This window comes from Chionomys nivalis, chromosome X (assembly GCF_950005125.1).
Source record: "Chionomys nivalis chromosome X, mChiNiv1.1, whole genome shotgun sequence".
Taxonomy (NCBI): domain Eukaryota; kingdom Metazoa; phylum Chordata; class Mammalia; order Rodentia; family Cricetidae; genus Chionomys; species Chionomys nivalis.
In genome coordinates, this window is record NC_080112.1 from 14,309,523 (window position 1) to 14,335,289 (window position 25,767).

Below are 25,767 nucleotides of genomic sequence, written 5' to 3' on the forward strand. Positions count from 1 at the left end.
TGCCTTTCTTTCCAATTCACTGTGTAGTATCATAGAAGCAAATAATTGCTATGAGCAAATAGAAATAATACTTGGATTTTAGTAGTGCTTGGCATACATCAGGAACAAATATAAGCATTCTGTACTTAGGATAAAATAAAACACTAAAAACAAACATACTAGTCTTGTTTTTCATTTTCTGTAAGTCAAAGTAATATAAACCTAATCTGATTTTTGTCATAAAAACAGCATTATATTAAGGATTATTTCTAGCCTAATTCCTGACTTTCTAAGTAGAAACAGCCTCAGCTACCAGTTTTAATCAAGTGTTTAATCAGCTGGATATGACTAATCTGAACATTGCTTTTGATAAAACTGTTTAAAATCTATGTGAATCAATTAACAGTAACCAACAGTCTGGGAATATGTTTGAAGCACTAAAAAGTCACTATACAATGTTGCTCTTGTCACAACCACTGCTTTGGTTTTTTTTTTTTTTTCTGAAAATGATCAAAAGAATTTCCTTTTAATTTTAATTAGTATACATGTGAGTATGTGAGCATGTTTGTATGTGCCCACAGAGGCTTAGGGGCGTTGGGTTCTGCTGGACCTAGATTTACAGATAGTTGTGACCTCTCTGATGGAGGTGCTGGGAACTGAACTTGGGTACTGGAAGACCAGTATGTTCTCTTAACCCCAGAGCCATATTTCTGGTTCTTTAAAGTTTATTTAAGCATTTTTTTTTTAACAAAGTCAGGGTATTCATGCAGGATTTCTTTGGGTTAAGTTTTAACTAGTATGTTTGAGGAAACTTTAGTGGAAACTGGCAATTAACAGCTTTTTTGAGAAATTTGCTGAGTCTTTGTACTTTGTTTGTTGTATATTCTCTGTAGGGAAGAGTTTATAGAACAGAGCTAGGTGTGGTAGTACACACCTTTAATCCTAGCACTCTGGAGGTCTTGAGGCAGAGGCAGGCAGATCTTTGAGTTCAAGACTAGCTGGTCTCATAATAAGTTCTAGGACAGCCAATGCTGTGTAGAGAGACCCTGTCTCAACCCCCAACACACAAATATTATAGAACAGGTTATTAGTCAGTTGATTTGATTCGTCCTTAGAGAAAGTAATGGTGATCTGAATACGGTGGCACATACCTGTAATCCCACCACTTCAGAAGTAGGAGTATCAAGAGGAACTCAGTGTCATTCTCTGCTTCTTAGCAACTTCAGGGCCATACTGGGTACATAAGATTCTAACAAAAAAATAAGAAAAGAAAATGATGGCTGATGAGACATGAAGAATGATTATAAGTAGGTAAAGAAGTGATAGGAGTATTCTGTGCTGAGAGAAGTAGTGGAGCAGAAAGAATTTTGGGGGCAGGAAGAAGCCTAAGGTTCACTTGAAATGAAAGGAAGACTAATGAGTAATAACAGCAATAAAAGAAGGTAAGATAGTTAGGCAAGATATGGAATTAGACAAGGAGAGAACTTGACTATGTGTAAGACCTTGCGGTATAGACTAAATGTATTAAGATTGACATGAGACCATTATTAGGAAGACTGGAGGACTGGTGCGTTCAGGTTTGTATTGTGTGACTATTACCTGATACTGGCTGTGTCAGTTTTCACTATTGACATTTACCTGATTTTTGTGAGTGTTTGAATGTGAGCAATCTCCCCGACAACAATAAGCTGCTTGAAGACAGATACCATGTAAAATCCATCACTCTGTTTCCGGTGCCTAGTATATAGTAGAAAATCAATTAATTCAGGTTAATAAGTTTATTAACAACATTAGTAAATTTATCTTGTTAGCTAGGGATATATATAGTCTGGTAACAAGATCTGTGCCTACTGTGTATAAGGCCCTGAATTCAGTCCTCAGATAGTAGAGAAAAGAGTTACTTTTTTAAAATTAAGGTAAAATTCACACAATATAAAATTAACCATTTGTGTTACATTTTGTTTGTGTAATCCACAATGTGTGTGGAGATCAGAGTACAATTGTTGGGCAGGGAATTGAACTTAGATTGTCAGACTTTGCCAGCGATGCCTTTATATGATAAGCCATCCCACCAGCTCAAAATTAACAATAAAGGTAAACACTTTATTGTTTTTAGTAGTATGAGGTTAGAATATATATCTTTTGTTGTTTTTCTTCCATGTTTCCTGACTTTTTCTCTCCAAAGTAAGTCATAAAAATTAATCTTCTCTCATCTTTATGTTTTGGAGCTTGCACTAAAGAAATTCTCTTAACTATCTTGTTTGACAGTAGCTCATAAGATCCCAATTTCAGAAGTGATCCTACCATGTCATACAGGAAGAAATACTGCACAGAGAAGCAAGGCAGAATCTAAACCTGAGGTAGGAGAGAAAGAGAAAATTAGGAAGATTTGGCAATTGAAAAGAGCCGTTCACTCTGGAGTCAGTTGAAGACTCTTGCTGTCTGAGACTGAAGAATTCTAGCATAGTGGGTCTTAGAGCTGAAAGGGGACACAAGCCACCATCCCTAACCCAGAGGATCCCCAATTGATAACCACTTGCAAATGAATATTTAAGTTCCTCCAAGGGAGTCTCACTGAGGAAACAAACTACTCTTAAACATAGACTGTATGCCCTGCATCTTTGGAGGTTCTTTGTCTCATTGTCTCATAATGTTGTGTCAGAGTTTTTTTGTTTTGTTTTTATACCAGTCCTTTGTTACTGCTTCTTTTTTTTTGTGTTTTTATGGGAGTCCTGTGTGTGCAAATGTGTGGTCTTTTCATCTGTATGTGATGTGTTTCTGGTGCTTTTTCCTTCTGTTTGTTTTGATCTATTCTGGTTGGTTTATTTTTGTTTTATCTTATTATATTATTATCCCTTAGATACCTGTTTGTTCACCAAGGAAACAGAAAGGGGTATATCCAGATGGGAGGGGGAGGTCCGGAAAAACGGAGGAAATCAGGGAAGGAGAAACTAATTAGAATATATTGTATGAAAAAAATCTATTTTCAATAAAATGACAGAAAAAATGAAGACAGGAACTCATGCTGTAGCTCAAGCTGATTTATAACTTACTATGTAGCCTAGGCTAGCCACAGACATGCAATCTTTCCAACCCAGCCTCCCAAGGACTGGGATTATAAGTTTGAGCCACCATGTCTAGTCTCTAAAGTAAACTTTAAATTAAAACAAAAAACTCGGTGGGAAAAAATTCAGCATACAATCTGGAGAGATGGCTCTGCAGTTCAGAACACTTGCCACTCTTCTAGACAACTCAAATTTGGTTTCAGCATCCATATCATGTCACTCACAATTTCCTGTAACTCCAGTTCCAGGGAATCCAGCCCCCTCTCCTGGCCTCTGTATGCATTGGGCATGTGTTTGGCATACACATACATCCTGGTATTCATACATACACATACAATGTTTTTTAAAAGAATTTCAATGTTTTATTAGGGTTCTCTAGAGTAGCAGAATTTATAGATTGAATATCTATCTATCTATCTATCTATCTATCTATCTATCTATCTATCTATCTGAATGATTTATTAGACTAGTTACAGGCTGTGGTCTAACTAATCCAACAATGGCTGGCTATGAATGAAAAGTCCAAGAATCCAGTAGTTGCTCAGTTTGGATGTCTCATCTGCGTTTTGGTGGATGTTAGAATTCCCAAAAACGTAGGCTTTAATGCCAGTGAAGGAATGAACTTCCCAGCAAGGTGAGGACAAGCAGTCAAAGAGCAAAACTCCATATTCCATATTCTTATATAGGTTTCCAACAGAAAGTGTGGCCCAGATTAAAGGTGTGTCTTTCCTCCTCAACATCTGGATTAGAAGTGGATCCACTCACTTCAAACCAAGCAAGAAATATCACACAGGTGTGCCCTTCATTTCTGGATTGTAATTTATTCCAGATGTAGTCAATTTTACACCCAAAAGTAGCCATCACACATATATTTAAATTTTGCTTAAAACCTTTCCACCTTTAAACCTGCAATTTTCTAGTAAACTCACCCAGAAAACATTTGCAGTAAATGATATGTCTGTACTTCACTTGTGAGCCCCTTAATGTCCCCTGGGTTTATTTTATCAGATTATAAACTCATACAAGACTCCTCAGGAGCCAGCCTATAATCTGTTATCCTGAAGAATGATAGATGTAGAGGGAAGGGAAGGTTCTTTAGAAATATGCTGAACAATGAAGTTCCAAAAGCTTCAAAACTCTTATATTTGGTCACTACTAAGATATGTAGGCACAACTCTTCTTTTTACAAAAAGTTACATGTATTTATTTATTATTTATTCATCCGTCCATCTATCTATCCATCTATCTATTTGTGTATGTGTTTGTTTGTGCATGCCTGTGCAAACACGTGCTCATATGCCACAACGCACTAATGGAAGATTGAAAATCCATCATGTTGGGTCTCAGGGATTGAACTCAGTTTATTAGACTTGGTGTGTAGCACTTTTACCGACTGAGACATCTCACTGGCCCGTGAGTCATTTTGAGAAGTCACACACTTTAGGTGTGCCTTATTCGTTCCCTGATTACCTTTCTTTGTTCTTTAAATAAATTCCAACTCTGCTTCCTATGGATTCATACTGAAATTCTTTTCCACAGCATGACTGAGGATCTAATTTGCCCAAATGGAAGTCTTTGAAGAAAAAAAAAAAAACTCTAGTTGCTTCCAGCATAAGTATCAAGCTGTACATTTTTCTTCTGCTACTACTGACAAGTTACCAAGCCTTGCTGGGTTTTCCTACTCAATCTTTTTATTTATTTATTTAGTTAGTTAGGTTTTTTTGTGGAGGGGGGGGACAGTTTATCTGTGTAGCTCTGGCTATCCTGGAACTTATTCTGTAGGCCAAGCTGGCCTTGAACTCACAAAGAAATCTGCCTACCTCTGCCTCCCTGAGTGCTGGGTTTAAAGGTGTGGGCTGCCTGGCCCTACTTAATATTTTAACATTAGATTGTCACTTAATGAAGAAACCTACAGCTACTATGCTGTATTATGATTTAGCTGAAAGCATTTTTCATGTTCAAAGCTTGACAGGTATTTTTAATTTTGGCTTTAGATTCTTATAATTGTTCTAGATACTCCTTCATGTGCTTTAGAAGCAACCCACTGCTATTTTCCATCATATGTTTAAGTAGAACCATAAAATACTATTTTTCATACTTGTTAAAAGTTTTGCTTTGTGGGAAGTGACTTGGGGCCAGTTTGACTTTTAGTATGATTAGTATTTTGTGGGGAAGGCATACATTTTTTACTATATCTTCTGGTTAAAAAAATTTTCAAGTAGGTGTGTCTTTATATGTATTTTTATTTTTTGTAACAATCCTGTGTGCAATTAAACTTCATAATTCCAAGTTGTTTATTAGTTTTTAAATTGCCCTTATTTTAATTAGCCTGTTTTAACTTATAGTTGCTTGTACCTTTGGGTGTGAGGACATGAATGTTGTATTTTAAGAGGGTTAAACCATTTTTCTCCTCTAATAGGCACATTTGAGAAGGAATTCTTTTTTCACATGTAATGATTAACATTAAGTAAAATTTGACTGTAAGTGACTTAAATTTATGTCTTTAAAGACTTAAAGAACCAATGTACCTTTTAGAGTACAAGATAAATATCCTTCAGGACCTTAATGTAGTCATTTTGTACTCAAACACATTTTGAGAAGATGTTAGTACATGAGTTTTTTATTTTTTATTTTTTGGTCTGTATGCTTTTCAAAGTGTTTCATGTATCCTTTTTGCTTAGAAGCTTACAAATAACTTTCATTCCAGTACATTACCCTTTACATGTGGTTTTGAAAATTAGTCTTTATTTTCAAACAGTTATTTTTGCTCTTGATTTATTTTATTTTAGAAGTCTTGGCTGAACTGGGTTGCCAAATTGTACATCTCAAGCTGTATTGTAATATTTCAGTGCTAGATGTATGTACAAATGTTATTTTTAATAAGATCATCTAGTCAAGCCATATGCAAGTTACAGACAAAAACTCCAGTGCCACGGCTTTCCCAAGACACACACAGACCAATTAGTATCAGAAGGTAATTAAGACCAAGATCTTCTGGTGCCTTTCCTCTCATAATTGAACTTTAGAAGCAAAAACTTCTACTTGGGCTTATAGCCAAATACGTAATTTTACTTATCTACTTTTGCTATATAAAGATAGAGCCATCATAATTTTACCAATTATCTCACCTCATATCTTTGAAAGCTCTGCCAGTATGACCAATTGTGAATGCTGTGTGTTTTTCCAGCCAATAGAATCTACCATGTTTATAGCCTAAAGGTTTGATGCAGTAAAAACTGGAATGGCACTTCCCAAACAATATATTAAATGTGATGCCATGGCATCTTTTTAGGGAGAAAGTCCTGTATTTAAATAATTGTGGGAAAGGCTAATTTAAATTAAATAAAAAAATTAAAGTGCTTCCTTGTAAACTTTTAAAAACTTTCACTATGTAAGTATTCATTGTGAAACTAGGAGAGGGGGTTATGGACTGGGTTTGGTCCTTCTATAAGGAACATTATTGTTAACTTGTTCCATGTAATGAATTTTGGGAAAAATTTAATATTGCATTGTTATTCTTTTTTATATTTATTTATTTATTAATTATGTATACAATATTCTGTCTGCGTGTATGCCTGCAGGCCAGAAGAGGGCATCAGACCTCATTACAGATGGTTGTGAGCCACCATGTGGTTGCTAGGAATTGAACTCAGGACCTTTGGAAGAGCAGGCAATACTCTTAACCGCTGAGCCATCTCTCCAGCCCCGCATTGTTATTCTTGACAGTTTATATTTATTGTGGGTTCCTAATTGACAGTCCTTAAAGACAGTGAGGTCTAACAAAGCAAGCAGATATTTTTAAATTTACAAATTATTTATTTGGTCTGCTCTTTCTATGCCTCAGCATACTACAAATTATCTTTTTTTACTTCAAAACTCTTGCTGATTTCTGTAAAATCTAAGCGTCTTGAAGGATAATTAGTCTTGGGGCTGGAGAAATAGCTTATAAGTTAAGAGCATTGGCTGCTCTTCCAGAGGACATGTGTTCAATTCCCAACACCCACATGGAAGATCACAATCATCTGTAACTCTAGTCCCAGGGGATCTGGCAGCTTCTGGCTTACACTGCAGGACATGTACATTGTGTGTGGCTATACATACAGGTAGAACACCAATACACACAAAAGTGAAAGTTTTTAGATTTTTAGAAAAAAAATAGTCTCTTGAATTGGAGAGATGGCCCAGCAGCTAAGAATATTTTCTGTTCTAGCAGAGGACCAGGTTTGTTTCCCAACACCTACAAAGGTGGCTCACAGCTTCCATACGTCTGGTGCTGGTGATTCTTTGCCCTTTTCTGGCCTCTGTAATCACCAGGCGCATGTGTGTGGTACATATGTATACCTGCAAGCAAATACTCAAACACAAAATAAAATTAAATCATTTTTTGGAAAAGAATAATTATGTCAGGTTTGGTGGTGCATACCTTTAGTCTCAGCAACACTTAGAGGGCAGAGACAGGTAGTACTCTGTAAATTAGAGGTTAGCCTAGTTGGTCTACATAGTGAGTTCAGATTATCTAGGACTGCATACATAGTAAGCCTCTGTCTCAAAATAGAAGGAGTGGTGTGACCATTTAGTCTTTTGTTCACAGCAACTTCAAAACCTACGCTTTGGAGAAGGTAAGGAAATATAGAGACAATGGCATTAATTCTGGAACAGTACTCAAGTGATTATGTACTCTAAGACAAAGGGAGAAAGTAATTACTATTTTGCTGCCAAGATATCAGAGTGACAGTTCTAAAGGACTTACGGTGTGTGTTTTGGACAACAGTCTACAAGAGCTCCATGAGTGGGCCCTCATTTACCATCTAGCACAATTTAAATTTGTGGTGGCCCAGTGTTTCAAGTTGTATATTTCTATAGTTACTTAACATCTGCAAAACCTTATCCTTTGTTCACAGTAGTAATTCAGCATCATAAAAGGTGATCTCTGTTTATTGAGTTAATCCTACTATAGGTAGTTTTTAGTTTGTATTACCTTTTTAGAGATAAGGTTATTAAGTCAAGTAACAAAAAACTATTTTTCTCAGGTTTCATTCTGAAAACACACACACAGTTGTAAATGTTTTCTAAGAGTATATTTTCTTTGGTTTTGTTCACTCCATATTTTGTTCCCAAATCCTTCAATTGCAAGAAAGATTGTTCTTTTCAAGAACAGACTTTTCTTTAATAAGAACTGATCAAAGAAATTGGCTATCACTAGCTATCTTTTGTGAGTCAGAATCCAGAGGTGTGTCTCTTTAAGCCATGTGCCACGATGAAAATCTGTTTTTTTTTTCTCCTTCCTTTCTTTTGAAAATGAATTTGTAGTAGTGGAGATTGAACCAAAGGCCTTCCTTATATGTGCTAGGAAAATACTCTACCACTGAGCTACTTCCCCAGTCAGGCGCATTACATCTAACTTTGGGGGAATGTTAAAAAATAAGCTGATAATAGCTGGAATGTATTATTTTATTAATTACATTTACAAATTGGACTTTTTTCTTAGCTTTTGCTTTCTGTTTATTTATCAGCTAGAGTTGAAAAATATATCCATTGGGCTTACTGGAAATACTCCAGTATATATGTAAACTAGTAGACCTTTTTAGGAAATTTCATACCACTTTTGAAATAATAAAGCCTGTTCACATTATCGTATATCTCTTTCCTCTCTGTCTGTGCCCTAACAACTTTTTTTCCTTTTAATACTTTTTTCCTTTTCTGAGCTAAACAGTAGTTCTTGAATGAGAATTTATCTCTTCTAGGTAATAATATTGATGGTTGTTTTTGCTAGATATTGCCATTTGCTGTTGAGATATAATGAGATCTTTAAATAATGAGAATTTACCAGTTCCAAATAAACTTTCCACAGAAACCATTTTCTTAGACCTTACATGTGTTTTGTACAAATTTTTGAAGCTTCAGAATTTAGAAATACAGCCGTTTCCTTGAGGAAAACCCCAGTGATTCCTAACAAATACCTAGACTGTTCCTCAAACTATTCACAGATCTAAAACTAAAATTTTAGTTAAGCTGGGTAGTAGGCGGAATCAGGTATATCTCTTTGTGAGTTTTAGGCCACCCTGGTTCTATATCAGCCAATGCTACATACAGACTCAGTTTCAAAAAAATCAAATGTGTGTATGTGCGCGTAATTGTCACCATGGTTTGTTTATTGTAGAAAGGGATTAGGGGAAGAAGATGAGAAAAGAATATAGTGCCGTGCCAGGATATTGATATTTGAAAAAGAAAAAAAAAAGATGCTTGAAGTGATACTGCCAAGGCAAATTAGGATCTTTAGAGAAAAGTAGCAGGCAGCTGTGAAGTGGTAAAATAACAGAGGGCTGGCCAGCACAGTGCTGCTTCCAGCTAACTCTTTTAGGTCCTCTAATGCTTCCTTTGGTACCTCCCACAGAAGTACATAAATTCCTCAAACCGAAGTTGGCTTTCATCCTTAGTTCCAGGAAACTTTGCAAGGATCACAAAGATTGGTACAACTTCTTAATGACTTGCAGCCTTTTCTCTGTGATTTGGCTGCTTTTCTGTTAGAAAATTTCCAGTCAGTATGCAGATGGCCCCATCTTTTACTTCTGCCTCTGAGGTTTGTAATCTGTATTTTATTCTGTTTTCTAGTTACCCAGGGTTGCTTAGTCCAGAAGCCTTCTTGCTTTCTCTTTGTATGCGTATTTATCCATTTTCTGAGGGTATTCATCAGTGCTTAGTTACGTTGCCAGCTTCTCTTTCTCTAATTTTAGAACTTAACTACCTTCGTATTTAGAGTTTTAAGGTTTGTTAAGTGTTTGGAATGAAAAGTGGTGTACAGATACGGTAGCAAGAACAAAAGATATTTTGTCACTTTGTATAGACTTGTTTATGTATGAGTTTTGTCAGGCTATAGACAAGATATGAAAGATACTATAAAGGTAGGTTGCTGTGTACCATTAGGAAGTTTGGGAGATGCAGGCTACATTTTTTTTAAAACAACCTCTGAATCATTTCTAAAATTCCTGTTAAAATTGTGAACCACAAATGCTTACAGCATTTTGATCTGTATACTCCCTTAAGTATCTTTTAGGAAAGCTGAATTTCATTTACATTTCTGTAGTTGTGGGTTGGGTTGAGAGCATGGTGTTTATGGTGTGGGAATGCTTAGGATTGGTTGTTCCTGGTGAACTTTAATTGTTCAATAGAACACATTTATATCATGAATGTCCAACGAAAACTTCCAACAAGGTGTTGTTCTTATATATACCCTCCCGCTCTTTTATTTATTTTTTTTAGGTGTTGTGCTTGCAGATTTTGATGTGTTTGTGTAGAGCTAAAATATATTCTTTATAGCAATTTTTTAAAGTTACATATGCTGCCAGTTGATAATACCCAAGTTTGTATATGCATAACAATTTCATGTGCTTGTGTTTTTGATAAGATATTTACAAATTTCAATAAACAAGACCACATAATTAAGCTCTAAAGTCAAAGCCAAACAAAATGTTCTATCTAAAAGTTTGCTTTGCTTCCTCTGGTAAAGGAGGATAAAACAGCTTGATCACTTTAGAAGTTGCAATAAAAGCAAAATATGAAATGTACATTTTTAAGATTCATTTTTACATTGTGACTGTAAGTTAATGTCATGATTATTCACCTTTGTTTGTTGCAATGGAGCAAGCATGGAAACCTTAATTAATTGACCACTGAATACATTATAATAATTTCAACCAAAAAGCCTAATACACTGCAGTCATTCCCTGGCAGCCTACTGTTCTTCTCCCTGTACTGCTCCCCTCAAATCTTGGGATAGTAATCTGACTTTGGGAGGCTTTTAAATAGGCGTTTTAACTTTTGAGCAAATGTTTTTTTTTTTTTTTCAACTTCGAGGTAATTTGTCCATTTTCAGACTTACTGTGCAGTTAAAAAAAGTACTAATGCTTTAAAGAAGAAAATAGCTTTGGGTTGGAGTGTGAATAGTTTAAATCATTTCTGTGTCTTCAAATTTTTTAGCCTAATTTATATATATTTATTCTATATGTATGGGTGTTTTGCTTGCCTGTATGTATGTCTGTGCATCTAGTACATGCCTTGTGCCTGGGGAAGTCAAAAGAGGACATCAGATTTCCTGGAAGCTGCTCTATGGGTACTGGAATCGAACGTTAGATGCTCTGGAAGAGCAGCCTCTGCTTTTAACTGCTGAACCATCTCTCCAGCTCTTTTCAAGTTTTAATTAGTAATTTTGTTCACTTTTACTTATAGGAACTCAGAGACAAGTCTGACCAATAAAAAATATGTAATTATCAAATATGTAAATATGTATTAATGATATGTCATTAAGATAGAGTTGGTGCTAGTCTATTTCAGCTTTAAACAATAATATTTCTAAAGACATTTGGATGGGACTTAGTCCAACACAGAATGAACTTCTAATGAAAGTAAAGACTGTATTGGTGACAGGAATTACATACTCCTAGACCAAGACTACATTGTCTGCCTTCCAAAGTTGATTGTTTTTCAGTGCTTCCTTTTTGGATTTCTTTGTTCTGGCAAAAGTATCTATTTTATATTTTTGGTTGTGAGCCTAGCTTTTAACGGCTGAGCCACAAAATCATGGTAAGCAACACTAAAGTTTTAACAAGTGGAAATGTACAGTAAATTTATACAAATTCAGAGTTGTCATTGTATGTGAGCTAAACTACATTGCACAGTTGCAGGAAATGCAAAGAGAGATTACAGTTTCATTAGAATTAGGGTAAACAGGCACAGAAAAGACGTCTGCTTCATATCACCCCATATCCAGTCCTCAGGAAGCTTCAAATCCAAACCTTCCCTAGAGAAAAAGACCTATTTTGGGGGCTGGAGAGATGGCTCAGCGGTAAAGAGCACTGACTGCTCTTCCAAAGGTTCTGAGTTCAATTCCCAGCAACCACATGGTGGCTCACAACCATCTGTAATGAGGTCTGGTGCCCTCTTCTGGCCTGCAGGCATACACACAGACAGAACATTGCATACATAATAAATAAATAAATAAAAGACCTATTTTGATAAATTTGGAAAGTGGATATTATACAGCTTCTTATTGCCATATAACAACCACTTTTAGGAGCTAGACATTAATATACACCTACTTGCACATAATTTCAATCCATTTTCTTGAATTTATGGAGATAGATATCACTTAAGCATTATTTCAAAGAGATCTGAGAGATAAATGTGTGGGTAAACCTCTTAGTAAAATTGTTAGTATCATTCAGTTGTAGAGGATTCCTAAAATGATGTGCATAAAAATTATATTTTTTACTTCGGAGGACCAAAGAAGTTGAAGACAATTTAAAATTGGGAAAGTACTAGTTCATTTTCATCTTAAGCTAATTAGTAGCCACTGTAGAGGGGAGAAGCCATATTGGCAGTACAAGAAGCATACTGTTCTACTGACCCTCTATTCTTCCTTTTCCTAGTCCTCATCCCTCTTTCTGCTTTAATTTTTACTTCCTTTGTATGGGTATACTGTCTGCATGTATATCAGTATACCATGTGCACAATCTGGGGCAACAGGGCAGGAAATTTAGAAACAACAGACACACAAACAAAAAAATCTGGGATTGGGTAGACTGGAATCTGGTGGAGACACACCAACAACAGACAACAGGAAACCCACCATATTTATTTGATAAATCAAAATTGAGGAGGTGGGTTTGTTGTATACAACTGAATGAGGAAGCGGGTTTAGCTTATCTAGTAGAGAGCAGGTCACCATAGGGAAGTGGTCTCAGGCTGCAAACATCCGGGAGGAGGAAGCTGCAGTAGACGTTTTCTGTACATACTATCAGTATCCACACATGAACCGGGGAAGCCTTTGTAATTTCCCTGAGCCTGAGTCAGGGAAAGCTTTGCCAATGTCATTGGTCTGAGGCATTGGGGTTATTGACATGCATTTTCATGTAAATAACACACATTCAATCGTGACTTCCTCTGCTCCCCACAGCTAACCTCTACTTACTTTTTAAAAATGTGTTTATTTTTATGGTGGTATAAACCCAGGGACTTATATGTAATAGGCAAGCACTCTACTACTGAGATAAACACATCAGAGTTTCTCTGTTAGTATTTTCCAGTTATTTTTGGTTGACTTTGTACAAATTTGAAGCAGTGCCTTATTTGTTTTATAAGCTTAAGTTGAAAATAGCAAAACAGGGATGCTTTATACTCAGGGTGATTATTATTAAGGTAAATTTTACAAATAATATCTTCAGAAGACACAAATGCAGGCAGTAATATATACAAATACAGTAAATATTTGGAAAACTTCAAAATTTCTAAGTAGTCTTTTAACATTATTTTAAAGATTGATATCTTTGACATTTGAATAACTGAACAAAAACTCTTTGTTGTTAGTATTTTAAAATATTGTAATTGAGAAATTATTATTAAAAATAAGAATAAGGATCTAAGATAATAGTTTTTTACCAGTATAGTTAGAAACTGTTTCAAATATAATACTATCAAAGACTATTTTGTATATATAAAAAATGTATTCTATTTCAAACAAAGAGAATAGAAGATTGAAGAGATGGTAAATTGGTAGAGAGCACTGCTGTTCTTCCAGAAGACCCAAGTTTGGTTCCCAGCATCCAAATGACAGTTCACAACCATCCATAGTTCCAGTTACAAAGTATCAAGTATCCTATTCTGACCTCCTTGGGCACAGTGCAACAGACATACATGCAGACAAAATATCCATACATATAAAATAAACATTTTACTTTTTTAAAATAGAGAACTGTGAAGTCCCAGGAAGTTTTACATATACTAGAGCATTACTCTGAGTCTTTTCAATACAGTGAGTCTATTTTTAAAAGATATTTTTTTAATTAATTTATTTATTTATTAAAGATTTCTGCCTCCTCCCCGCCAACACCTCCCATTTCCCTCCCCCTCCCCCAATTAAGTCCCCCTCCCTCATCAGCCCAAAGAGCAATCAGGGTTCCCTGCCCTGTGGGAAGTCCAAGGACCACCCACCTCCATCCCGGTCTAGTAAGGTGAGCATCCAAACTGCCTAGGCTCCCACAAAGCCAGTACGTGCAGTAGGATCAAAACCCATTGCCATTGTTCTTGAGCTCTCAGTAGTCCTCATTGTCCATTATGTTCAGCGAGACTGGTTTTATTCCATGCTTTTTCAGACCCAGGCCAGCTGGCCTTGGTGAGTTCCCGATAGAACATCCCCATTGTCTCAGTGTGTGGGTGCACCCCTCGCGGTCCTGAGTTTCTTACTCGTGCTCTCACTCCTTCTGCTCCTGATTTGGACCTTGAGATTTCAGTCCGGTGCTCCAATGTGGGTCTCTGTCTCTGTCTCCTTTCATCGCCTGATGAAGTTTAATATCCAGGAGGATGCCTATATGTTTTTCTTTGGGTTCACCTTCTTATTTAGCTTCTCTAGGATCACGAATTATAGGCTCAATGTCCTTTATTTATGGCTAGAAACCAAATATGAGTGAGTACATCCCATGTTCCTTAAAAGATATTTTAAAAAGCACTAGAAATATATTGTCTTAAGCGAGACTTTAGGGTAATAAAATCTGAGAGGTCACAAGGAAGTTTTCTTATAAAGGCAAAGATTCATATGGGTTTTTGTTTTTGTTTTGTAGAAAGGTGATTTTTCTATTAATAGGATTTCTGATATGTTTGTTGACAAGAAGGTCCTCAGAAGTTGTATAATAAATAAAATATTCCCATTCTAATTTTTTCTAAGTTAGCATGTTGTTATAAACATAATAGTTGAGCTTCATTTGTACTGTGGGTGAAATAATATGGCTGGCACTAAAAATATAGTGTTTCTTTAGTATGCCCTCCGAAATTTCACTAGCATAAATTGACAGTAGATTGATTAAATTTACCATGTATTTTAGGAGAACCAAAGAATTGCAATTACTTACTCAACTATTCAAATGGGTTTAAGATATCTGTAAACCTTTTTGTGGAGCAATCAGAAAAATCACTCTTAAGGGAGCCACAGCATGCTGCCAGCAAACAAAGCCCAGGTTTTTAAGTGAATTTAGTTGACCACGTTGGCACCAGAAACTGTATTAATTAAATCATTGTTTGGCCCATTAGCTCTAACTTCTTATTGTCTATGTCTTACATATTAATTTAACCATTCCTATTAATCTGTGTATCACCACGTGGCTATGGACCAGCTAAAATCTTAGCATGTCTGTCTCTGACAGCGGCTCTATGGCTTTTCCCTGACTCTGCCTCCTTTGTCCCAGCATTTAGTTTAGTTTTTCCCACCAGCTCTGTTCCCCTATAGCTCTGCTCTAGGCCCAAAGCAGTTCCTTTATTAACCAATAATATTCACAGCGTACAGAGGGGAATCCCACATTATAAGAGATTTGTGGATTTTAATTTCTTGACAAGGTTTTCACCTTTCCCTGCTACTCTGATTCTCCAGAGTTCTAAGCATGGTGAAAACAGAGAAATATGTTGAAAAGCTGACCTTCTCCTTCTTTCTCTTGGTTAGTGCGCTGGAGAAGAGAAACGAGTTGGTACACGCACAGTATTTGTTGGCAATCATCCCATTTCAGGAACAGAAGCTTACAGTGCACAAAGATTTTGTGATAATAGAATAGTCTCCTCTAAGGTAAGTTGTGTTTCTTTTTTAAACTCTCCAGATGCTCATATAAAGTTGCATATTTTTATTTATGCTTCTAAGGAAGCTGGTTCTTTTACGTTTGCTTATATACATAGTCATATACTTCTACAAATCATAATACCAATTGTAGTAATTATTCCTCAAAAAATAGTTTAGTTTTTAAAAAGCCTATCATTTTGTCTGGTTATAACTTTCACTTGCCCTCCTTTATGATTCACAGTTCCTGTTGATTGTGCATATTATGTTAGGCCTTAAAATGTGCTACAAGTAATTATTATTGTGCTTAGAAGGGATATTTTTTAGTGGTCGAACATTTGCCAACCGACATTTTGCAGATTTGTGGGGGCTTCACTTATGTAAAGCTTTGAAAGGATTAGTCTGTGCATGATTTCCGTTCTTTAGGATGGTGCTTAGAGACTTTCATTTGTATATCTTCTCTTTCCTAACTTCTGACTTGTATTTCTAGCTCCTAAAAAGGCTTGTATACTGCTTGACCTATGACCTGTAAAATATAATCACAATAGCCATCACTTTTGGGCTAATGATCTTATTTCAGTGTGGTATAAGCTAAGAGCAGTGGCCTACATGTTTGAACACCTGCATTTAAATCTTGATAAAATATTCACTAGCTATATCATCTTTGTCAAATTAAAATACAATTTTTGAAATGGCTAATACTTCATATGTAAAAACACTTCTTAAAGCTCTTAGAACCCAGTAGTCATTGCTCTGCTAATATTAATTTACTGGTCTTTATTGCTGGCAGACCAGACAAGATGTTAGGTAGTAGATGACTGGTTTACTATCATCTCTTGTAGCATGGAACATATTTTGATAATGTTCTTCCAAATGAAGCTTGGAAAGGGAGAGCTAAAACATTAGTGAAATTTATTTCAGTGTACACTTGAAGTCAATTAGGACCTGAAACCCAAAATCATACCCTTCCTTTAATAATACACCACATTTTGGTATTCAAATATTCCTTTGGTTTCTCCATTAGGTAATGGCATAATGAAAATTGTTTTTGTTAAAAGATTAATATGTAAAATATATGCAGAAGCAGACAGATGTCTGTGAATTCCAGGACAGCCAGGATTGTATTGTATGAGACCTGATCTCTACAGAAAAAGAAAAGATTAATTTGTAAAACATAAATGTGAAAACTGAGTAGCTCACTGAACAGATATGTATGTAGCCATGTAGAACACTGTGATATATCAGATAAAATGTTGATTTTCTTTTACTCTTAAGTCCTGTCACAGAAATTTTATTCTCAGTCAGGGGCTACTTGTGTCTGTGACAGGGTCTTACTGTGTAGCCCTTGCTATCCTGGAACTCATTATGTATGCCTATAGACCTAGACTGGCCTCACACTCACTGAGATCTGCCTGCCTCTGCTTCCCAAGTGCTGGGATTAAAGGAGTGTATCAATACACCTGGCTAAAGTGTAGATTTTTAATCTCCAATTTAGGGTAGGAAAAAATAAGGCGCAGAGAAAATAATTCTCTCAAAAAATATTTCCCTCTTAGACTTGGATAGGAAGTTAAAATTGTTTAACTTGGACCTTAATTCTCTTATCCATAAAATAGGTCTATTGAATTATTCGTTTTATGAGATTGTAGTGAGGATGAAAAGAAATGATACACAGAAAACATTTACCACTATGTTTGGGTTTGTTAACACCTAGTAAGTGTTATGTCTTCTTATATTATTTGTGTTCATGGGATTATTCCAGTACATTACTGTTGATGTTTTTGGACTCTTGTGATTTGAATGTATAGAGAGAATCCTTTTTAGTAGAGGGCCTTTGTATCTACTCTGGAGAAACTTAACAATTTTATAATTGGAATTTATCTTCCTCACATTACCTTTTGGTTCCATATATTTGTACCATACTCTTTGAATTGAATAAATACAGTTTATAGACTATGCTAGCTGTCTTCCAACTCTGTAGCAAGTGTTACTTTCCTTTCTCTACTTTGTCATAAAAATAACACTAGTTTTTGGTGCTTTTTTTCATTACAAATAACCCCCTGTAGAGCCAATGTATCAGGAAATAAATGTTAATACAGGGAGCACTGAAGAAAACACTTTGACCTTTAAATTTTATTTACTTATAAAATTAGTGTCTATTTTTTTTCTGGGAACATAAATATTTCCTTAGAAAAGAAATGTCCCTTGAGGTGTTACTAATTTAAAGTACTCTGTGGAGAGTTTTGGTTATCACCAGAATTTTGTAGCTGATGCAAAATTGGAAATTCCCTTCCTTAACAAAAAAGGACATTAATTGCACTGTTATTGTTCTTTAGGGCTTTTTTTTTTTAACTTCGGTTTTGATTTTTTGGTTGTTGTTTGGTTTGTTTTTTACAATTTCTGAGCTTTAGAGTGCCATCAGTGAAATAATCAGTGAGTTATGCATAGTTGATTTAGAAAGTTAAACTTGACTCAAATCAGAGTTTTAGGTCTAAATTTACGCTATTGTTTTTCCCTTATTTAAAAAACTGAATTGAGAAAAAAAGAAGAAAAAAATTGAATTGAGACCTGTAAAATGGCTCAGTGTACCTGTAAGGCATCTACTACCAAACCTGATGACCTGGGATTCAGTCTTTGGGACCTACACTGACTCCCATCAGTTGTCCCCCGACCTCCACATGCACACTGTGGTACACATATGTGTTCTCTTGTATATACATACAACAAATAAACCAGTCATCAATAGTGCAGTTTATTAAAACTGAGAGGACTTCTTTCTTTCACTTGTGTCTGACACACTAAAAATAACATTTAAATTTTACTAATTTCTGATTCAGTTTTAGTCAGCAACTTTATTGCTTTTGAGAGGTTCAGAATTTACAGTGGATAGAACAGTGTGATTAGTAAAATTTCTGTGTGGCATTGTTAGTAAAAATGAAGGTAGATTGCAAAGCTCAAAATTATATTTAATGCCAACATAAAGGAAAATTGATAATAACTTGAGTATAGTAATGTAGCAAAGTGAAGTTACCAATATAGAACTTACTATAAAATTAGTCTTGCTTTTTTATTCTATGTGTATCTAGTAGTTAGAGAAGGTTATGTTCTTTGTGTAGTTCAGCTTGCTGATAACTTTATCGGTTAATTTTTAAATAGTTACTATTTCATTTTACCCATGTCCCTGTTCCTTTTGGTTGTTTGTTTGCTTTTGACAAGGTTTTGTTATTTTGCCAAAATTGGCTTTTGTTTGTAGTCCAGGCTGTCCTTGAACTCCTGGCAATCCTCCTACCTTACCTTCCTGAGTGTTAAGATTACAGACATGTGCTGCCCCATCTAACTTGGTTTCCACTTTGCTGTTCCTATATAGAAACATTAGAACACATTACTTAGAGCTTTATTTTTAGAATTCTTAGTGCTAAGTAAAAAGCTTGGTGAACTTCATGTAAAAACAGCTTTTTCTCCTCTCATCTCTGGTGCTTGGAATCAAGCATAAAACTACATGCATGTTGGATAATCACTTTGTCACTGAGCTATACATACCCCATACTCCAGACCCAATCAAGTAAAGCTCAAAGCCTTTATTCTATTAGTTCATTTTCATTTCAACATTTGGAGATTTATTTGATGGAAAAATTTGGTTTTAAATTCTTTTAGATAGTAGATACTTGAGACAGTAACACAACTTTATCATATAGTATCAGTTTTAGAACCCATATGTATATACCAACTACAAAATAACTGAAAAATATTCTATAGAAACTACTTGCAGGTCTAAGGAGATGGCTCAACAGTTAAGAACACTGACTCTTCTTCAAGAGATCCTGAGTTCAATTCCCCCACCACCCAAATAGCAGCTCACAGCTATCTCTCACTGTAGTTACATTTGACTGTAGTCCCATGGGTTCTAATACGCAGACAAAACACCCATATACATAAAATAATACCTAAATAAATGTAAAAAAAATTTAAAAACAAGCTAAAACCTAAGTGGCTGGGTATACCTGTCAGGTATTTTAGCCCACTTGTGGTGGTGCATGCTTTTAATTCCAGCACTCAGGAGGCAGAGGCAGGGAGATCTCTGTGAGTTCGAGGCCTGCCTAGCCTACAGAACGAGTTTCAGGACAGCCAAAGCAAAACAAAATTTGCAGTGCTGGTATTTCTGTGTAGAAACAGTTGAACATGTTCTTAAATATTTAGTCTGACTTTTAACTTTATCGTTCCTTGCTAAAATATTATAGTGGGGGATTGGAGAGACAGCTCAACAGTTAAGAGCACTTGCTCTTCTTAACACCAACATGGAGGCTCCCAACTTTCTGTAACTCCAGTCCCAGGGGTCTCAAATGTCTCTTCTGGCCTCGATAGGCACCACACGCACAGACACACACACACACGGTACATACACATATATACAGGCAAAAAATACCTATATACATAAGATATAAGTAAACTATTTCTAAAGTTAGTGTAAGGATTCATTCACTCAATCTTCTAGGCAAGAACTTAGGATAGAAAATCTGTTTTCATCACTTTATTTATTTATTTATTTATTTATTTATTTATTTATTTATTTTTGGTTTTTCGAGACAGGGTTTCTCTGTGGTTTTGGAGCCTGTCCTGGAACTAGATCTTGTAGACCAGGCTGGTCTCGAACTCACAGAGATCCGCCTGCCTCTGCCTCCCGAGTGCTGGGATTAAAGGCGTGCGCCACCACCGCCTGGCTTCATCACTGTATTTAAAATAACTGATATTTGCATTTTCTTCCTGTGATTGGCATTGTTTTTGGTTTGTAACCACAGACCAAGTCTGAGAGTCCAGTTTTAAGATAAACAATTAAATTTTAATAACTTCATGTATATATCTACAGTTCTACTTTTATTCTAATTAGAAAGCTCTTTTAAAAGAATTCTCTTAATCTGTGCTAAAGTATTGGTTTTAATGTATAGAATAAATAATTGTATCCTAATTTGCCTTTTAATTAAATTAGTGATTTAAATGGTCAGTGCACAAATTTTACTCATGATTTCTTGATTTAAAAGTCTCAGTGGTGGCTTGACAAGTGTAGTCCTAGGACTTGATAGGCCAAAGCAGGAGGATTGCCCTGACTTTGAGGTTACCATGGGCTGTATGTAGTATGAGACCCTGCCTGAAACAAACATCATGTGTTTCTTGCCAGGCACCATGCCTAGAGCAGTAAGATAAGTTACAACACCCTGAGGTCTTAGTTCATGCCTTGATGAAGGAGAGAAGAGCAATAGTTTCCAATGAAAGGACCAGCCAAAGTTCTTAAGGAAAAAGTTAGTCTGGCTAAGTAAAACAACAGTAGTGGGGCAAGGAATACATGTACTTCAGTGGTGTAGCTATGTAAAGCCCTGATTTGAATCCTTAGCATTGCAAAACAACAGCAGTAGCCTAACAGGACTAGATCAAAAAAAGGTTCCCTTTGATATGTTAATATTTCCCCAATAAGGACATTTAAGTGGTCTTAATGCTTATCTGTTTATTTTTTTTATGTTTAGTTTGAGAACAGAAGGTTAGTGTCCCATTTCACCTATTAGCAGTTTATTAGAGTTCAGCTTTTATTTATTTATTTATTTATTTATTTATTTATTTGAAATCAATATGGCAGTTAAATGCCGGTTTTGGATTATAATGGTTTCAAAGCAACTCTATCAGTGGTTTTAAATGCTTATTTTTTTATCATAAGCAAATTTGAGAATATCATGAAAAATATGAATTCTTTCTCTCAAATAATAGACATTTCAGACAGCACTTAATTTTTTCACATTTTATTATTTTTTTAAAAAAGAAAGCAAACTATTCATTTTACATACCAATCCCAGTTCTCCCTTCTTACCTTCCATCCCCTCTACCTCACCCCCCCACCGCACCCTCCCCCATCCACTCCTCAAAGAGGGTAAGACACATTGCTTTAGGGAAAGTCCAAGACCCTACCTACTATATCTAGGCCGAGCAAGGTATCCATCCAAAGGGAATGGGTTCCCAAAAAGCCAGTACATGCAGTAGGGACAAATCCTGGTGCCACTACCAATGGCCCCTCAGTCTGCCTCAGCCATACAAGTGTCACCCACATTCAGAGGATCTAATTTAGTCCTATGCTTGTTCCTTACCTGTCCAGCTGAAGTTGGTGAGCTCCCATTAGCTAAGGTAAAGTGTTTCAGAGATAGCACTTAATTTTATGGTTGGTTGATTGGTTTGTGGCAGAGTCTCATTATGTAGCGCAGGCAGACCTGAAAACCCAAAGTGATCTGGCTGTATCTGTCCGTCAGTGCTAGGCTTAAAGGTGTCCCTGGCATTTCTTCATTTACTTTTTTAAAAAGATTTATTTTATGAATGTTTTGCCTGTGTGTATGCATGTGATTGAGTGTGTGTGTGTGTGCGCGTGTGTGTGTACTACATGCATGTTTGGTGCCTTTTGATGGTCAGAGGGGAATATAAGATGGTTATGAGCCATTATATGGGTGCCTGGAAATGAACCCTGTTCATATGTAAGAACAGGTGCTCTTAACCACTAAGCCGTGTACCACTTCCCTGGTCCTCTGTAAGGTACTCTTTTGACCTCAGATTTATTCTCCCTGTTGACTGTTGATTGTTATCTTAGTTTCTATTACTGTGATAAAACACCATGACTGTTGCAACTTTGCTGGGGTGGGGGGTGGAGTAGGATTTACTTCACCTTATAGTTTACTATCATGAAGGGAAGTCAGGACAGAAACTCAAGGCATGAACCTGGAGGTACAAATTGAAGACCTTGAAGGATTGCTGCTTACTGGCTTGTTCTTCCTGGCTTGTTCAGTTTGCTTTCTTATACACCCTGGTACTAGCTGCTCTGGGAGGGCACTACCCATAGGCTTGCTTAAAGGTCATTCTTATGGGGGCATTTTCTCACTTGCAGTTCCCTCTTGTCAGGTGACTCAAGCTTGTGTCAAGTTGACATTTTTTTTTTTTTTCCGAGACAGGGTTTCTCTGTGTAGCTTTGGTGCCTGTCCTGAAACTCACTCTGTAGACCAGGATGTCCTCAAACTCACAGAGATCCCACTGCGTCTGCCTCCCTAGTGCTGGGATCAAAGGCATGCGCCAACACTGTCTGGCCAGCCCAGTTCTACTATAACTGCTTACCTCCATTTATCTTCTTTCTCTTGAGATTTTCTGAACTTTGAGAGCACCCAAGCCTTGTTTAAAGGAGATGTTAGAGGCCAACAAGATGGCTCAGGCAGTAAAAGGACTTGCCATGTAAGCCTGACAACTGGAATATGATGCCTGGGACCCACATAAAGATTTGGAAGGAGAGAGATCCTGCCACAAAATTATCATCTGACCTCCACACGCACACCATAGCTCATTCACCCCCACCCACAAAATAAATACATAAAATTGTTTAAAATAAATTTTAAAAACTTTAAAACTATTAGCAGTAAATTTCCATATACTCTGTCATGTTCTGAGACTTTAGCTTTCCAGTCCTTTATCAATGGATATCATGATATGCAATTTATCAAAATAGAGTCTTTCCAAGTGTAAATTTAGCCTTTTACCTTCAAAGGTTTTTTTTTTAATTCTGGCTTTAAGTCTTCTATATTATGATATGTATTACATCTGTTGATTTTTAAATGATCCAGTCATTAAGCTTAAGGCATTAATAAATTGCATGTTGTGTATGCACTCAGATTGTGTGTGTACCTTTTCATTTATGAACACATTATCAGCTGTCATGAAGATAGGCGGTACTAGTAGAGACAAAATTTTATCTCTGACAATGATCTAAATCCAGTAATTAGACCTAGCCAAAAGAACTAATATACTCATTCACTCATTCAAATAACTTTTATCTCTCCCAGGAATTGTTAGAATGAATATTAGGGAAGACAACTGAACAGCTTACTTCTATAGAAATGATTGCCTATTCAGAGAAGAACCTTATTGAAAACACAGATACATTTACAACTTATAGTAATTGTTAAAAATAAGTTCAGAGCTTTAAAGAAGAAATCATTACTCCAATTAGTGTCTTGACAAAGTAAAACTTTACTTTTGATCAGAAAAATGAGCTACTCATTAAAAAAAAAATGGAAGGGCAGGCACAGGCACACCAGGACAGCAAATTCACTTGGTTTTTATTTTAATACAAGTGGTGACTGTGTTTTTCCCATTGGTTGGGGTTTGACCTCATAATCTTTTGTAAATGGCTCATTTAAATGAAGTTTAATTAAATAAGTTGCAACTCAGCTAATAAAAGTTTTACCCTGTCAGGTTAGGAGATTAAAACATTTGCAAAAAGGTTTTACACCATGAGAGAAGATAAATTTACTGGAACTCTTTGATGGTAAACAAATTTTTTACAGTGTTTTCAGAAAAACTAGTATTTAATGTTTTTTATAATAATGAATACTTTCTACCTCAACTTCCCAAATGTTGGGATTATAGGTATGTGCCACAATGTTTAGGCTTTTTCCCATTGATTCTAGGAAACTTTGTTATTAATTTGTTTTAGAGATATGAGTTAGCCTTTAGCTCATCCAAAATTTCATCAGCAGTTCAATAGTGAATAATAATTTTAAGGGAAAGCAGAATAGGTGTGTCAAGAAAAAATTATTGAGGCTGGAGAGATAATTTAGCAGTTAAGAGCACTGGCTACTCTTGCAGAGGACCCGGGTTCAATTTATTTTAAACAGTTTTATGTATTTATTTTGTGGGTGGGGGGTGAATGAGCTATGGTGTGCGTGTGGAGGTCAGATAATAATTTTGTGGTAGGATCTCTCTCCTTCCAAATCTTTATGTGGGTCCCAGGCATCATATTCCAGTTGTCAGGCTTACATGGCAAGTCCTTTTACTGCCTGAGCCACCTTGTAGGCCCCTAACATCTCCTTTAAACAAGGCTTAGGTGCTCTCAAAGTTCAGAGAATCTCGAGAGAGAGAAGACAAATGAATACATCTAATATGATAGGAGAGCATATAGCAAAGAGTCCATTTTATGTTGGGTTGGAGAAATTAAAAATGTAGCACTTAGTTGGCCAATGAAATTTTCAGTGAAACTTCATTTCTGGAAAAAAAAGTATTCTATACCTCTAAATATATTCTGGTGTAACATAAGAGTTTGTGTTTTCAATTGTTAGATATACTAAATACTACTTTATATTATAATAAGATTTTTCAAGTTTCTTTTCTAATAATACTTCTTGTTCAACTTATTTTATAGTATACACTTTGGAATTTCCTCCCAAAGAATTTGTTTGAACAGTTTAGAAGAATTGCAAATTTTTATTTTCTCATCATTTTCCTTGTACAGGTAAGAACTCCTTGAAAACAACATGGATAAATTTGGTTGCTCCAAACAATTTGTAATCTTAAGTTGTCCTGTGACTTAAAAATATTTGATTATTATTTTTAAGTAGAAATATAATTGCACTTGAAGAATTATGTGATGGTATAGGTTTCTAAAGCTGTCTTAGAAATGAGATTTAATATTTCATAGATTTCGTATCTTTATCTTAAATGTATATTGTATAACATCTTAATGATTTTTTATATATCAAAATTTTAAATAGTTTAAACTAACAGTTTTACTTTTTAACACCAGGCTTTTTATGGTAGGAGAGGAAATGGTTTATTCATCTTAAACTTCCATATCACTGTTCATTACTGAAGAATGTCACTATGGAAACTCAAGCAGGACAGGAGCTTGGAGGCAGGAACTGATGCAGAGGCCGTGGATGAGGGTTGATTAGTGACTTGTGTCCCCTGTTTTACTCAGCCTGCTTTCTTATAGAACTCAGAACCACAAGTCTAGGGATGGCACCACCCACAATGGTCTGGGCCCTTACCATATTGATCACTGATTAAGAAAATGCCTTATAGCTGGATCTTATGGAGGCATTTTCTCAATTGGGGCTCTCTCCTCTCTGATGACTCTAACTTGTGTCAAGTTGACATAAAATCAGCCAGTATACAGTCCTATCTCAGCTTCCCAAATATTGGGATTATAGGTATGTGCCACCATGCCTAGGCTTTCCCCCATTGGTTCTAGGAAACTTTGTTATTATTTTGTTTTAGAGATATGAGTTAGCCTTTAGCTCGTCATAGTGAATAATTTTAAGGTGAAACAGAATAGGTGTATCA

At 35.9% G+C, this 25,767-nt stretch overlaps 1 protein-coding gene across 5 annotated transcripts in view; it reads left to right on the forward strand.

Annotated features, from left to right (window-relative positions):
* Positions 1-25,767, forward strand: part of Atp11c (ATPase phospholipid transporting 11C) — a 212,983-nt gene that overhangs the window by 70,753 nt on the left and 116,463 nt on the right. For all 5 annotated transcript variants that reach the window (XM_057759651.1, XM_057759654.1, XM_057759653.1 and 2 more), the window contains exons 2-3: positions 15,529-15,648; positions 24,848-24,937. In XM_057759651.1, the coding sequence (XP_057615634.1) occupies positions 15,529-15,648; positions 24,848-24,937 (210 nt within the window). The remainder of the gene's footprint in view (positions 1-15,528; positions 15,649-24,847; positions 24,938-25,767) is intronic.